This window comes from Perissodus microlepis, chromosome 13 (genome assembly GCF_051167445.1).
Source record: "Perissodus microlepis isolate ML-2025 ecotype Zambia chromosome 13, ASM5116744v1, whole genome shotgun sequence".
Lineage (NCBI taxonomy): Eukaryota > Metazoa > Chordata > Actinopteri > Cichliformes > Cichlidae > Perissodus > Perissodus microlepis.
In genome coordinates this window covers 8,745,203-8,759,270 of record NC_140473.1, presented here as the reverse complement: position 1 = coordinate 8,759,270, position 14,068 = coordinate 8,745,203, and the positions used below count along the sequence as shown (strand labels likewise).

At 40.7% G+C, this 14,068-nt stretch overlaps 2 protein-coding genes across 3 annotated transcripts in view; one reads left to right on the top strand and one right to left on the bottom strand.

Annotated features, from left to right (window-relative positions):
* Positions 1 to 106: 106 nt before the first annotated feature.
* On the bottom strand, positions 107 to 13,439 carry fhip2a (FHF complex subunit HOOK interacting protein 2). Of its 2 annotated transcripts, none has more exons than XM_084948894.1 (18): positions 13,245 to 13,439; positions 12,079 to 12,233; positions 11,011 to 11,089; positions 10,324 to 10,493; positions 8,595 to 8,699; positions 8,369 to 8,491; positions 8,011 to 8,232; positions 7,716 to 7,912; positions 7,427 to 7,541; positions 7,196 to 7,272; positions 6,903 to 7,095; positions 6,376 to 6,539; positions 5,641 to 5,787; positions 5,475 to 5,565; positions 5,177 to 5,320; positions 3,793 to 3,933; positions 2,711 to 2,814; positions 107 to 2,624 (listed from the first exon to the last, which is right to left on the bottom strand). In XM_084948894.1, the coding sequence occupies exons 1-18, from the start codon at positions 13,300 to 13,302 to the stop codon at positions 2,513 to 2,515; spliced, it is 2,397 nt and encodes a 798-aa protein (XP_084805020.1). In that variant the 5' UTR covers positions 13,303 to 13,439; the 3' UTR covers positions 107 to 2,512. The 2 variants fall into 2 exon arrangements, with proteins under 2 accessions (XP_084805020.1, XP_084805019.1); XM_084948893.1 differs by lacking the exon at positions 13,245 to 13,439 and adding an exon at positions 12,356 to 12,373.
* Positions 13,049 to 14,068, top strand: part of ablim1a (actin binding LIM protein 1a) — a 41,863-nt gene continuing 40,843 nt past the window's right edge. The window contains exon 1 of the transcript XR_014801997.1: positions 13,049 to 13,262. The gene's annotated coding sequence lies outside the window, so the exon portion shown is untranslated. The remainder of the gene's footprint in view (positions 13,263 to 14,068) is intronic.

The following is a 14,068-nucleotide window of genomic DNA, read 5'->3' as shown; positions in this document are numbered from 1 at the left end:
TCTTGGTATTCTGAAGCATTGGGAGACGGGAGGCGCGAGCGTGCGCCTTTTCCTGTTTAAATTAGCCATCGCACAATCACAGAATGAAACCCCAATGAGACGGAAGCAGAACACTCTTCCTATTTAAGAGATGAGCAGTGATCAACATGATACAGTGATTGGTCTAAGATGACAAGACATGAAATTAACTGGCATCAGAGTTTTGACTACACAGAGTCCTGTATATCTTCACAAACCAAAACAAGCCCACATAACATAAGAGAAGCATAGTAAGATTACAACAGACTGCAAAGAAGCAGAAACCCCCTTCCACACCGATTCCAGGAGCCCTCAGAAATCCACAGTGTGAAGTAAGGCGTCTTATTTCCAAAGACCAAAGTGCTGACAGCAGAGAAATCGTCACAGATGGCTGGACTGCCTTTAAAAAATAATGTAGAAGCATGCATTTACACCAGGTAGTATATCTATTGCTATTGTACACTTACAATATACAACTATACAGAAAAGGTTGGAAACATGGTTGATTTAAAAAGAGTGTGAACGATTGACAGGTTCAAAAACAAAAGTTTAAAATTAAAATAGAAATGTTACTCTCCTGACATCCTCGACTTTTCTTTTTTTGGTTCACGCAACAAAATATTTAAAAGAAAGAGAAAAAAAGTTTTTTGATGTGTAAATATATATTAAAAACATTGATGAAGACGATGTGCAAATTTGATTCATTGCAAGCAATTGCATAATGTAGCTTAAGTGATGGTTTCGAGGTGGGGCCAGAAGGAAATGGGTGCAAAAACAAGACCAGCGAGTCATGGCTTCAATGAATGATTCTCCACAGCAAAGTTGCGCAAATAAATCAAACTCAGTGCTCAAAGACCATCCCATAGAACGGAAACATTCACACTGGGAACACACAAGCAACAAAAGTTACATTAAGTAGCATATTGATACAGACTAATTCAAATCCTTTTTGTAATTCATAATTGATCTGTGAGCCGAGACGCTTAATTTCACGTCCCGAGAGATCCGCACAACATACGAGCACATAATCCGCCCCAACAATACACAGCACCGAGTACATTTCCTTGCCATTCAAGATTTGGATATAAAAGTAACACTGCAAGTAAACGCAACACATTGTAGGAAGTCATGATAGCCTTTGAAGGAGCTCAGAGCTCCTACAACTACTCCAACAGTTTCCTAACTGAAAACTGGACTCCTTTTAAAGGGTTTCTTCCAATCTAATTTACCGTGGTTCTTGGGAATCATTGGACAAAAAAAAGGAAAAGTTGAAATCCAAATGTGGTTGAACTGTTTACAACTTGTAGATGCAAACCCAAAATAAAGTTTTAAATGTAATAAGCCAACAAAAGGAAGAAAAACATCGTGTTGCATGCCCCAAGTCGTATTTAAGACTGATAAATAAAATCAATAGGGTTGGTTTCGCCACGTTTTCCCTTGAATGGATCAAATAAATTAATCGATAATTATAGAGAAAGCGTGCAAACACAAATAAAACAAGCATGTCTTAAAATATATCAAACACTGGTGTATGAAAATTCCAACACTGGATACGCAGTCTGCACAAAGACGTCTCGACAAACCAATGAACTTATAATGTAACAAGTGCAATGAAGGTCCGTGTGCAAATTGGCAGAATTTGCAAATTCACCATTTTCATTTAACAAAAAGCGACGGATGGTGATATCTTTGGATGACGGTGATTACAGATGAGCTTTCAGAGCGAAGCACTTACAAACAGGAAAGAAAATGAACACTAAAGAGGATCCTCTCAGTCAGTCATTACACAGACTGTTTACATTAGTTTAAAAAAGGCAACCTGAAAGCAGACAAATAAATACGATGACTTGGCATTTAAAACATGAGTGCAGCATCTTCAAACACTACAGCTCTTTAGATGTAACTACAGGTACATATACGCACATGATGATTCTGCTTGTCTTCAAACAGACAACGATGCGAGGGGTAAAGATTAAAAAAAATGTTTCAAAAGGAAACAGTTTTCTTTAACTGAAAGGTGTGAGTCCACACTAAGGCAATGACATTTACAGATGGGTGGTAATGGGACAGAAAATAAATACACAAACATCTTTCGTCCTTAATGTAGTAAATTACAGGGCTGTCATCTTTTGGCTGGTGAAAAACAAAGATGGAAGGATGGGGCTGTGAGAAAAATTGCAGAGGCTCAAAAGAGTCCAGTGAACATTTCTCTGCACCCCAACCTCCCTCCTCCTCCTCTTATTCCTCTGCTGGCTGGACAGTGTCTGTCTGTGCTCAAAAACAAGACTGAGACAATTTTATAGTGAAGCCCGAGAGGTCAGAGGAAGGGGAGTGATGACACCCGTCGGTGTGGGCTTTAACAGTCTGACAGAGATGAACAGTTAGTGGTAATATTTTGCCGACCCTGTGCCACCGGTACTACGACACCTCCAATAGCCCAGTTCCATCCTGACCTGTCTGCCCGGTCGAGGCAGATGGATGAACAGCAGGACGATTACGGCGAGGACGAGGCAGCTGCGTGGTATTTGACGAAGGCGATGGCTGCCAGCTCTTTGCAGAACTCCTCCAGCACAATCACCCCCTCCAGCAAGGTCATGTGGTCGATACTAAAGGGAGGGCAAACAGAAAGGTGAGAATATCCCCTGAAAGTCACCTCAGAACATACGAACCAGAATCATGTGGAAGTACATACGTGATGCCCTCTGGCTCCATGCCTAATAATCTCTTCCTCACAAGCAAAAGTTTGGGTGTGAAGTCTGGGATACGGTGAATCCTCAACATGAGATCTCCAACCACCTAACACACACACACACACACACACACACAACACACACACACACGAATGCAGAGCAATTACAAAAACACAGCAGCCAATTTGAGCAACAGCAGTAAATCACATCTACTACTATCTAAAACTACTTTTACATTGTGTTCCACTTCACATTTCATGGATTTGAACTGATTCCCACAATAAAACGAGTTGGTGTTGTAGCCGGTAAGAAGCAGGGTGAGCAAGATTACCACGAAGCCAGATTCAAAATGGCACGCAGCAGCACTAATCAATCAAGAAAAGTAATAAATCTCCCAGCACACAAATTAAAGTTGGGCTTTGAGCTCTGGGCAACGAAGTGTCTCCTATCAATGATGGATAAGATAATTACACTCTAATGGATCAGTCACACTAGAATGAAAAGAGGACAGCTACCTCCTTGCAACCAGGAACATTGCTAGTTGTCCAGGGGTTGCACTGAAATCTTTTTGCATTTGGGGTCCAACTCCAAGCAGCTGCAGTGACCATTTTTTTTTGTACAGGGCAACTACTGGGAGGCAAACTGTCTCCAAACAATCTGACTCGAGCTGAGTCCAGTCACTCCCAGACAGACTGACAACATGATGCCAACAATCCTCTCATCTGAGACATGTCTCCTTGCAATAGGGGACTCGACTGAACTGGTTTCCAACTGGTTATGTTTATAAAAGCAATTTTGCCAAACATCTTTGTGATTTTGCAGCAACTATGTCAATATTTGAGAAATATTTTCACCGATTAATCGCAGTTAATCATCGTATTTTCACAAACAGATTGCATGTAATTCCCGACTCAATCCCATTAATTCCCAAAGTGACAGCAGACCGAGTCCATCTAATTGCCGTCTTGTGCACCAAAATTCCTTTGAAGACAACAAATCACTCCGAGCGGTCACATCCTGGTCAACTATTTTAAAAGGCAACAAGACTGCAAGTTGCAGCTGTAGCACAAGATGGGCACCTTACCCTGACGATGACAGAGAACAGAGACCTGCATCCAGGGGCCAGGTTGATATAGGGGTCCAGCAGGTATTCATTCAAGTGAGGGTGTGGCAACAAAGACAGTTTGGACAGCACAGCAGTCACCTGCAGGTTGACATCATAGGGCTGGAGGACAGAGAGGCAAGAAGATTTAAATAAATAAAAATGATCTGTAGTAACAACATGAAAACAACACAAAGTGAGAGTTTATTTACGTAACCGACTGACTGACAGCTTTTAGTTTTGATTTCCTAAATACGATCCAAACTCTACTTGGGTCATTCTGTTCATTCATGTTCTGCTTGAGCATCTCCGATTCGCAACAACAATGTCACAGTTTTAGGTCCGAACATACATACGACGTGCTGTAAACTTTGAAATCTTGAAAAGTATTTGATATGTGAAGCTAATTTATTTTATTGTTGTTTCTGTGGTACAGCTTGTTATATTTGCTCAACCCAGCATGAAAATCACGTTTTATTCATTTTTATAACTCAGAATTTGCTGTTGAAAGTAAAGTGCACGCTTTATTTTACAGTGTGAAATTCAACTATATATCACAGAGAATTTTTCACTAGTTGTCTTTTGCACTGTGAAGTTTTTTATCGGTGTGTACTCAAATATAAGATTTTGTTTCATATTTTTACTAGTCAATTATCTGACATCTTTTTAATGTATCTGTGCCAGATTACAGATTCTGATTAATTCTGATGGTAAGAAAAGGCAAGGAAATTGTCATGATTTTATCTTTAATATTTTTTCTCAAAGTGGGTCAACAGACCATTTTTGAAAATAAACAAAATTACATATCATGAAAAGTATTTAAAGTGAAGCTACAATTTCATATTATTAAAAGTTTAATGTAAATTGGACACTGGTGAGCAGAAGGGCCGTGTTGATTTGAAACAAACCCATGTTCCAAAGAGTGAATATTTCCTTTGAATCTTTATTAGTCATCTTCACAATGACCATAAAGTTCTGGCTTTCAGTGGTCATTATTAAGCAAAAAAAAAAAGAAAAAGAAAATCTATGTAATCTCTGTAAGCCCAACATGAGAGGCATCACTCACAGTAAACTGCAAGCAGCAGTGTTTCATTTTTTTCTGACTGCAGCAAATCTAATAACTGTTGGAAGTGTGGGAACATTAAATCAGTTTAAATAATCTACTAGTTTCATTTTAATTTGTGAGAATCTCACTCGACATCTGTATTTACACTACTTATTTAATTAGAACTAAAGTTGAACTTTTTTTTTTACCTTCTCTTGCTTTACTGGAACGGAGGAGTAAGAAGGAATTAATGCATATATCAACACTACAGCAAGCACTTGATCTGAATTATGAAAATACTGCAGTACAGATTACACTCACTTGATCTAGGATGCGACCCATCCTGTCGAAGAGAACCTTAAGGAAGTGGCCCTCAAAGAACGGGATGTCCAAGTTACACTTCTCAAAAGGCTTTGGATTTCCCCTCCAATCCCACCGCTGGCAGATGCCACAATAGTCCCTGAACTGAGAATAACAATGAAGAAAAATAATGAGCAGCAATACAGAATGAGCTGCTGCAGCACTGTCAGGGGATCAAAACAGTCCCAGAGAGCACTGTGACAGATTTTTCTCTATTTGTTGTCCAGTGTGTCACAAGCTTTACAGTAACCACTCTCACCTGTCTGTGTGCATCTCTGAGGTAGGTGTCGTATCCTGTGCCTTCAACGTGATATGATGACTTGGCCTCATCGGGGACCAGACACAGGAAACTGCAGGTGACAGAGTTTAACAGTGAGAACTGAGCTGAGCGATGCACGGTGCATCACCATGAACAAACTGCGCACCTGTTCACGATCTTGTGGACTTCTGTTTTCCCCTCAGACTTTGAATGATCAGGACTTTGTGGTGGAGAAGTGCTGAGCCAGTCAGACCCAGACAGCTTCCTCTCTGGAGAAAGGTCATCACCAAACAGTGGATCCTCCTCAAGATCTCTGTAGAGAAAACATTTATTCATAAAGTGATTTGCCTCAGATCCCTGCACATTTGAGAAAACCCACATCTGCGTCACAGTATTTTATGGCCCTTTGTGTGTCTGTGGCAGCTTGGAGCTTTGTATAATTTGTCAGTGAGACTGAAGTCCTTCAAGGCTTCAAATTGATTATTTGAGAAAATATATTATAACACTAATGCATCAAGCAACTGAATGCTACTGAATGAAAAACAATCAATTACCAAGTGAAAGAAGCTCTCATGAGAGTTCGTCTTAATTGAGATTTTCATTACTGTGCACAAGAAGAAACATGCAAATTATTTCTCATTATGTTTCAGTCTCGCACAACCTTGATTTATGCAAATAATTAGCTGAGTTGCATTTTTGTGAGCCTACATAATCAAGGCTCAGAGGAATTTGACCAATTAAAACACACACTAATTATGCATGAGAAGTAATAAGATATCTCGAAAACACAGCTACTTCATGCATTGGTTTTATTTCGAAATTTTTGCATTTGTGCAGAGGATCTTCAAGAATGTAAATCCAGCAGCTCAGGGGAGGTTAAAGGTCATAGGGGGGTCCTTACACAGCATCATGAGGCTGGCCATTTTCCAGCGGCTCCCGCTCTTCCTGTGGTTTGTTCTCCAGGTAATTCCTCTCCTCCAGGCTGCGCAGCACCAAGTTGTGGAGGATATGCTGGTTGGGCTTCTGGATTAACTGCTCAAATAGCCGCAGGGTCATGATGCTGATCTGAGGTGGGACAAAGAAAGGAGTAAGGCTCTTCTCATTCAATAAGTGCAAAAGCAGTTAAGCTAGTTAAGTGTTTTCTCACTAACAGAAAAGTAGGCAGCGACTGCTGAAGAATCAAACAGATGATTCAGCTGCCTTTTGTTTGATACAATGGCTCTTACAAATACTAATTAAAATTCATGGGCTTTGGGTTAATCATATGTTTTGCTGGAACTCAGAGTCCTTGAAAGGCAGATGGCCATTTATGCTTTTTAAAGATATTAGCTACAATTCAGTATAAAAAAAAAAAAGTGTAATATTAAGGCCAGAATGAGTTGGGTTTGCAGAAATAAATAGTGGTAAAGATGCATGCAGTATAATAACCTCATCTGACAGGTGATCACAGTGCTCGATGAGTCTGTGTCTAAGTGGATTCTGAGCGATTGTAGCTGAAGTCTCGGGTTCTCTCTCCTCTCCCAGCAGGAAGTAAACCATCTCCTGCAGCAGAGCCTCCGATGTCACCTGCCTTATGATTCTGTTCAGCAGAGCTGTCGAGGTCAGGATGCCAACCTCAGACCTACATGAATGCACAAACCCACAGCAGCAGTCATGACAACGCCTGTAGCACACTGACAGGACCACAAACATGATGATTGATGTTTCAAAGAGGGCCTCACGTCTGCATAAGCTGTGGTTCCATCACAGAAACAAAGAATCTTTCTCTCACTGCTTTTGCCATCACTGCAGCTGCTGACTGCAAGACAGTGAAGACAAGACAAAAAAATGTTGTTCAGCCTTTTGTGTATTTAATTTATTAAAAAAAAAAATTCCTTGGAAAGACTGTCTTTTATTCTGTCTGTTCATGATATGAGTCATCAAAATACAGTGAGTCAGCACTGGGTAAGAACCTTCTGTGCTTCCTTGATGAGCTGATCACAGTAATCAAGCCAGGACAAGAAGGAGATGAGAGCCCTCTTCCCTGTGAAGACAGCAGCATCCTCCTTCAGGTTATATACATCTAGACTAAAGGAGGGAGAAGAATAAATACAGGTATTAAAGGACTGATTCAAATAAATCAAATAATAAAACCACTAAAAATAGCATTCAGCAGAGCACACTATTTCAGGAATAATCAGATCTGCAGATAAGTATTTATGAGTCACTTTATTTAGTATGAAGTTTTACTGAGAAATTTACCCCCAGTTGACCGACTCTACAGTCTCAATGTCCAAGGGGTCCATGGACTGTGGCAGGGCTTTATAAAAGGAGACCAGCCTGTCGGTGAGAAGCTCACAGAGCTCGGTGTTTTCAGTCAAACACTTGGCAGCAGCAGGCTCTGGTAAACTGACCAGCAGCATCAGGCCCTCACAAGCCTTCACCACAATCCTGCCATCCTGTGGACAGGAAAAATATATGACACAGCTCATGATTTCAAACTGAGAGCTTCAAAAGAGAAAGATAAATAAATCATCTTCATACAGGGAACACTTACAGGACTCTTTGTGAGGTTGAGCAGGGAGGTGACCAGATTGTAGTTGTTGCTGTTATTGTTACTTGTTGGACTGGATGTGGAGACAGCAGCTGCAGCCTGTGGTTCATCTTGGTGGTCAGCTTGTTCCTCTGCCAGAGACTGACCAGTGTCTGGAGACAAGGCGTTTTCCTTCCCCCCTTCTGTTGCCACAGGGCTCTTTATCTCAGGTCTCTTTGACTTATTCTAACAGACAACGTCAGGGATAAGACATATTCTCTGAATGATGTGCTTAAAAAAAAAAAAAAAAAAAAAAAAAAAAAAAAAATTGCTTGTGAAATATTTCCCAATTGTGCAGATCTCTGGTGCCCTAGCAGCCTACCTCTAAGAAGAAGTTGACGAGATAAGGGTCCTGCTTCAGTTTGGCACAGACTATACAAAGGAACTGGATCTCTTCATTTTCTGTAGGAGCAGCAAGCACCTCACCGCACAGACGGATCAGTTTCTGACAGGGTCACGTCACAGTCACAAAACAAGATCCAAGCAAGTTACATAATGTGTCAGTTAGCAGAATATTTTTAGGAAATCCAGACTGCAGCACTTCTCACCTGTACAGGTCTGTGGACGTTGATGTGAGGCAGGAGGGGCTGTCGAATATGTGCCAGCAGCTTTGTGTAGAAGGTGAGCACCTGCTGCTTCATTCCAGGAGGACACTGGTGGGAAAACACCATATATTGAACTTTATGATGCCAGTGACAGTTTTTGTATTTACTGTTACTACTCGTGACAGAAAGTGTCAGCCTACACCAACCTCCATAGACCCAGTGCTCACAATTTAAATCACAACCTTGCTATTCAACAATACTGCTATTTACACACATAGAAAACATACCAATTCTGGCTCCATCAGTCTGTGACAGTGACAGCATAATGACATCCAGACACAGAAAGCTTTAACCTTGACTGTTTCCCACAGCTTCATTCAGACGTTGACATAACACTGACAGAACAGGCCTATTTATGTGCTGTACACTAGTTTTGACAGTCAGGTTACTTAAATGGGCGTCTATATTGTGACAGTTGTTTCTTGTTAATCTGACCAGTCACTGACACTGTCTTCACAGCAGTAAGGATTTACTGTAAATTTGTATTTTACAACAACAACATGTCAGTTTGAATGAAGGACATGAAACTTGCTCTGCAATTTTCGGGAGTTTTATGTTCACCTCCAGCAACTAAAGCCTTGCAAATTGTCCTTTGCACTCTTCAATGTTTATGGACTAATCGTTAGAGCTGGAAAGTGAAAAAATCCTTAAGCTTAGATTTTTTTTTTAAGTGAAGAGAAAAAAAACTGCTTATCATATATTTAGGAACAATAATCAAACAGACTATTGAACAACCAAAATAACTGGATATTTATAGTTTAGCAGCATATCTTTACCACAGCTATTTCGTAACAGCAAACACCTTTGAAACCCTTCATCATAACCTGACCTCCACCTCACTAGAAATGTAGCCAAATGCTGTGCTAACGCAGCCATCAACTATTTTAACTGGCCTGTACTTTCAACTCCACCTGTACATTTCCTGCTACTTTCTCGCTGAAGTTTTTTAATTTATCAGTGAGACAATTACAATCATCAACTCATTATAACAAAAATAGTCAGTGTCAATATAAGGACTCACAAATGTCAGCAAATTACTGGAGGGAGATTTCTGAAACTATTGAAATGGATGTGAGGGACTCTACAAACAAGCAGAACAACTTCAGGGACAAATATATGGAAAGAACAAGAGAACCCTGACCTAGACCTAGAAGAGGAAAAAAAGCCTGAGAATTGTATTTGTTTCTATCGACAGCAACTGCATATAAAACATGGGATACAAAGTAACTAATACATAATGCGCCATCATTATGACATGAGCCACTTGTGTATGTAGTAGGTTCCACAAAGATTGAGTGCGGTAGTGTAAATCAGCCATAATACAATGAGATGGAGACTGCATCGGCTTTCTCATACCAACCCCCCCACTCCACCCCATGTTATTGCTAACAGCATTCTCCACAACAATCTCTTTTAGTGAGTAGAGTAACTTGAGAGACATACACACAGTCATAATCTTCTGTGTGTCTATTTGTTTACACGACAGCATGGACTCAGACTTGTGTCATGCTGAGAAACGAAAAGACAAATGGCGATGATTAATATAAAAAAGCTGACACATTTAGATCAGATTAAAGGAGCGTGTGTGTAAAAGGGGCTTATTAGGTACAGCTAAAACCTTATGGTATGTTTACTTTCCTGTATGTAGTCAGCAAAAGCATGAGTGCCTTACATCTGCCTTGCCCAAGGTGTAGAGAGTCTCCAGGATCTTATGGTGTAAGAGATACTCCATGCAGGGTCCTGTCTCTCCAGACTCCCTTTCGGCTTCCTCCTGGGTCAGGATGTCCAGCATCTGTTCCAGGTGGGATGGGATGTTGGTGTCTGTAACTGGCGCTTTGTCATCTAACAAGCAAATTCATAGAAAGATATGAGAAATATTAAAAACATGAGGGGAAAATGCCTTACCAATCTTTAGCAGTCCATGCAACAGCTTCATTTGTTTTTCACATTTTTTGTTCACATACAGAAGCACAGCTAGTAACAACATAACTCATTTGTAGTTACATTTATAAAATATGTCAGTCATCTTTCTGACACACTGCATAATTAGGAAAGTTTGATCATCAATTGTGGACAGTGGTGTGGACAGTATTAGTTCATTTTGATGGTAGCCAATATTACATTTGAATGCACAGTAAAGTTTTTCCATTTAATCTTCTTTTCACAGAGTGGGGCGCTTCTAACATGCGCACCGATATTAGATTGGTGCAGTAAATGACAGCATCAAACATAAGAACATCAGGCAAAACCAAACAAAGCTACTTGTGACAAGATCCCCCCCCCCCAAAAAAAATCACTACATGAATCTGTGTGGATGTCAAGATATAGATTCTAACTTATTGTTTCAGGCAGTCCTTACCAGAAGTCTCAATGTAATAATGTGTAATGGCCTTCCAGTGATAGACAAAGTCTTCCTGTAATGGCAGCGAAGGGGCAAGCTGAAAAAGAAATTTTGAAAAGATGAGCTTATGATAATCTAGAGACTAATGATTATAATTACATTTCTACATATATCACTCACTTTCAAACAGAGACATTAATATATTCTCGTGCTAAATGGTTCTCATGTGCAGCTATAAGACACCTTGATTGTGATGTGATCGCATTTCAAGCCCAGCAGTTTGCAAAAACATTTATAATGGCGTAAAAGATTTCGTTGTCAGGTAACATGAGAGTTTTACTATTTGAAATCTACTTAAAATACATAAACAAATATAACAGTATGTCCCAGAGTTGTAAGTTGATTTTGGACGTTTACTCAGTAACTGCTATTTAGAAGTGGATTGATAGTCTAACCACATTTGAAGTCAGAGTTATTCACTTTGAGTTGCCTGTATTGTGCGTGGTTTCAAACAGCTGGAAAACAGAGCTGAGACACGTTATTACTGGTTTCTAGCTAGTTGTCTGCCTGGCGTAATAGCATGCTAATACTGAGTTCTTAAATACTGCTGAGGAGGACAACTCACACATGTTCCCTTTGGTATTAACGTTAAGGCGTTTGCGCAATATCAAACACGGTTACCCAATTATTCTGACACCACTCCAGAAGACGAGAGCCTGCTGTTTGAAACGGGAGAGCTAGCTACAATGTTAGCTTAGCATCTCGGTGGTATTATAAGCTAACTCGGCATCTATCAAGCTCAGTTTACCAAGCTATATGCAGACAGATGACATGCTGCAATTACAAAAAAGGCTACTTAGTACTTTGTCATGGCGCATACTCAGGCACATTCATAGGTAACCAGAATGAGCAAACTGACAACAAAAACACAAAGCGCTAACGTTAGCCGAAGCTAATTGGTTAGCTTAACAATTAGCTACGATAGCCTTATGTTTGGCGTAGTGATATATGGTGTCTGGAAAACAAAAGAAAGACGTAACACAAAAGCCAGGCAACGAATAAAATCAACATCGGTTAAAAACTTACCGCTTCTACAGCGTGCTGGAGAATGGACGTAAATTTGGAGAACATTTTGTTCTTCGACTGGACTAGTTTCTCTCGAGAAGACCTAGAGAATTCCTCTATCTTCTTCTTCCTATTGCTACTACCTCGATCCAGATTGGAGGTTTCATACAATGACCCTTGTAACGAAAGAAAAAAATGTAAGCAATAAAACACGTAGCACGTTGTCGACAACAGGACTTTACAGGCCTGGCACAGGTACTGTAAACAAGACGTCTACAGAGAGTTAACGTAGGCTCACTTTGGACACGGTGGCACTTCCTTCGCCAAACGCTTGTTATGGAGACAACCACCAGGGGGCGTGAGAGCACTAAACAAGCCCTTCTGATGGTTGACAACTATCAAGGCATACTAATTGAGTTATAAACCAATAAATTCAATAACAAACCGAGATCAACATTCAGTTAAACATGTTCGCTTCATATATTCAGTGGCACAGGTTTAGCCACTGATAAGCTCAAGTGAAGTGTTAATTAATAACTATAAATACTCTCCCTGATAATGCACTGATTTCCCATCTGAAATTAGGCGTTTTTTCCGCTGCAGGACAGAGTTTATATGCTTGCTTAAAGTGTCACTTTAAGAGTAAAGTTTAGGAGTTCACGTGAGGGAGGAGTTTACCAGATATCTCGGAGAAGTAGTCATATTAATGGGAAAACAGGGGGGAAACAACAGTCACATCTCCTGAATGCCTGTCAACTTTATGATTTAGACCAACTCACGTCCAGAACAGCACAGTCATCCCCGGCAGAAAGTAGGCTATACCCGGTTTAACGTTTAGGTGAGCCGACAGCAGCTGCAGGCAAGGAATTTCAAGCATGATTTAATTTATTCCTTAATAATTCCGTGATATTAGGTTCAAATATGGGCACAAACTTGTTGGAAAATAAGAGGGGGAAAAGGGATGCTGCCTGATCCAGGACACGCCCTGTCGCTGGAAAGTGCCTCTTCGCTCGTTCTAGTCTAGTCCACCAAATCGCAGGCTGCATGTGTGTCCCTGCGCTCAATCCCAATAAATGACAGGCTCAAACTTAAAGCATCAGAAATATCACACTGTCAACCTTCTGCACAGCTGCACCGGGCCATCTTCTCCCGTTCATTTCGGCAAAGAAAGAAGAGACTCTACCTACCGGGCATGTCTGCTAGAGGTGAGTATCTTTTGCCGCAGAAGCCTTCATAACAGTACATACAGAGGGGGGAAAGTCTCTTGGTGTCGGAGGAGGTGGTGGAGGAGGAGGGGATCTCGGTTCGAGGATGGGTGAGATGGAGAAGGGAGTCCCGCTGCACCGTCTTACGGAGGATCGGGCTGCGGTACTGACACTGATATTGTAAGTAGGTTACACCGGTGCATAGCTGAAACTACAGCTTCCACCGCTGCAGTCTTTCTCCCTTTTTTTTCTTTTTTTTAATAGCCTACAACTTACTTCGTTGCTCTCCATAAAACCTAAAGATAGATCTAAGCCTTAAAAAATGACAAGCAGCTCTGTGATTGCTCTGTGATTGCTCCTTTAATCAGGGAGGTGCGTGTCATTAGTTCAAACCTGCTGGCTGTTGGTGGAGAATAGTCAGTCAACAGCAGGCGTTTGATAATCATCATTTGGTAAGGATTAACCGGTGAGATCAGGTGATAGAAAGTACCTTTTATTTATTTTATTATTATTATTTTAGAAAGTGCATGCTAAATACAAACTATAATTCCTTGCAGTCTGAGTTGTCCAGATGTTTTTGCAAGATTGACATTTTTTGGCTGAGTATGAGCAAACAGTTCAGGCAGGTGGATAAGAGGAGCTTGTTTCCACAGGCTTTTGTGCTGTCTTGGATTTCTGTCAGGTGACCTTGCGCTCAGGCACAGCATCCAGCTGTTCCTGCTATAGCTGTGATCAGATGGTCTGACTGACCGAGAGCTGAATAAAAAGCTAAACATGGCATCAGCGTTATTATAGTAAATCTGTAG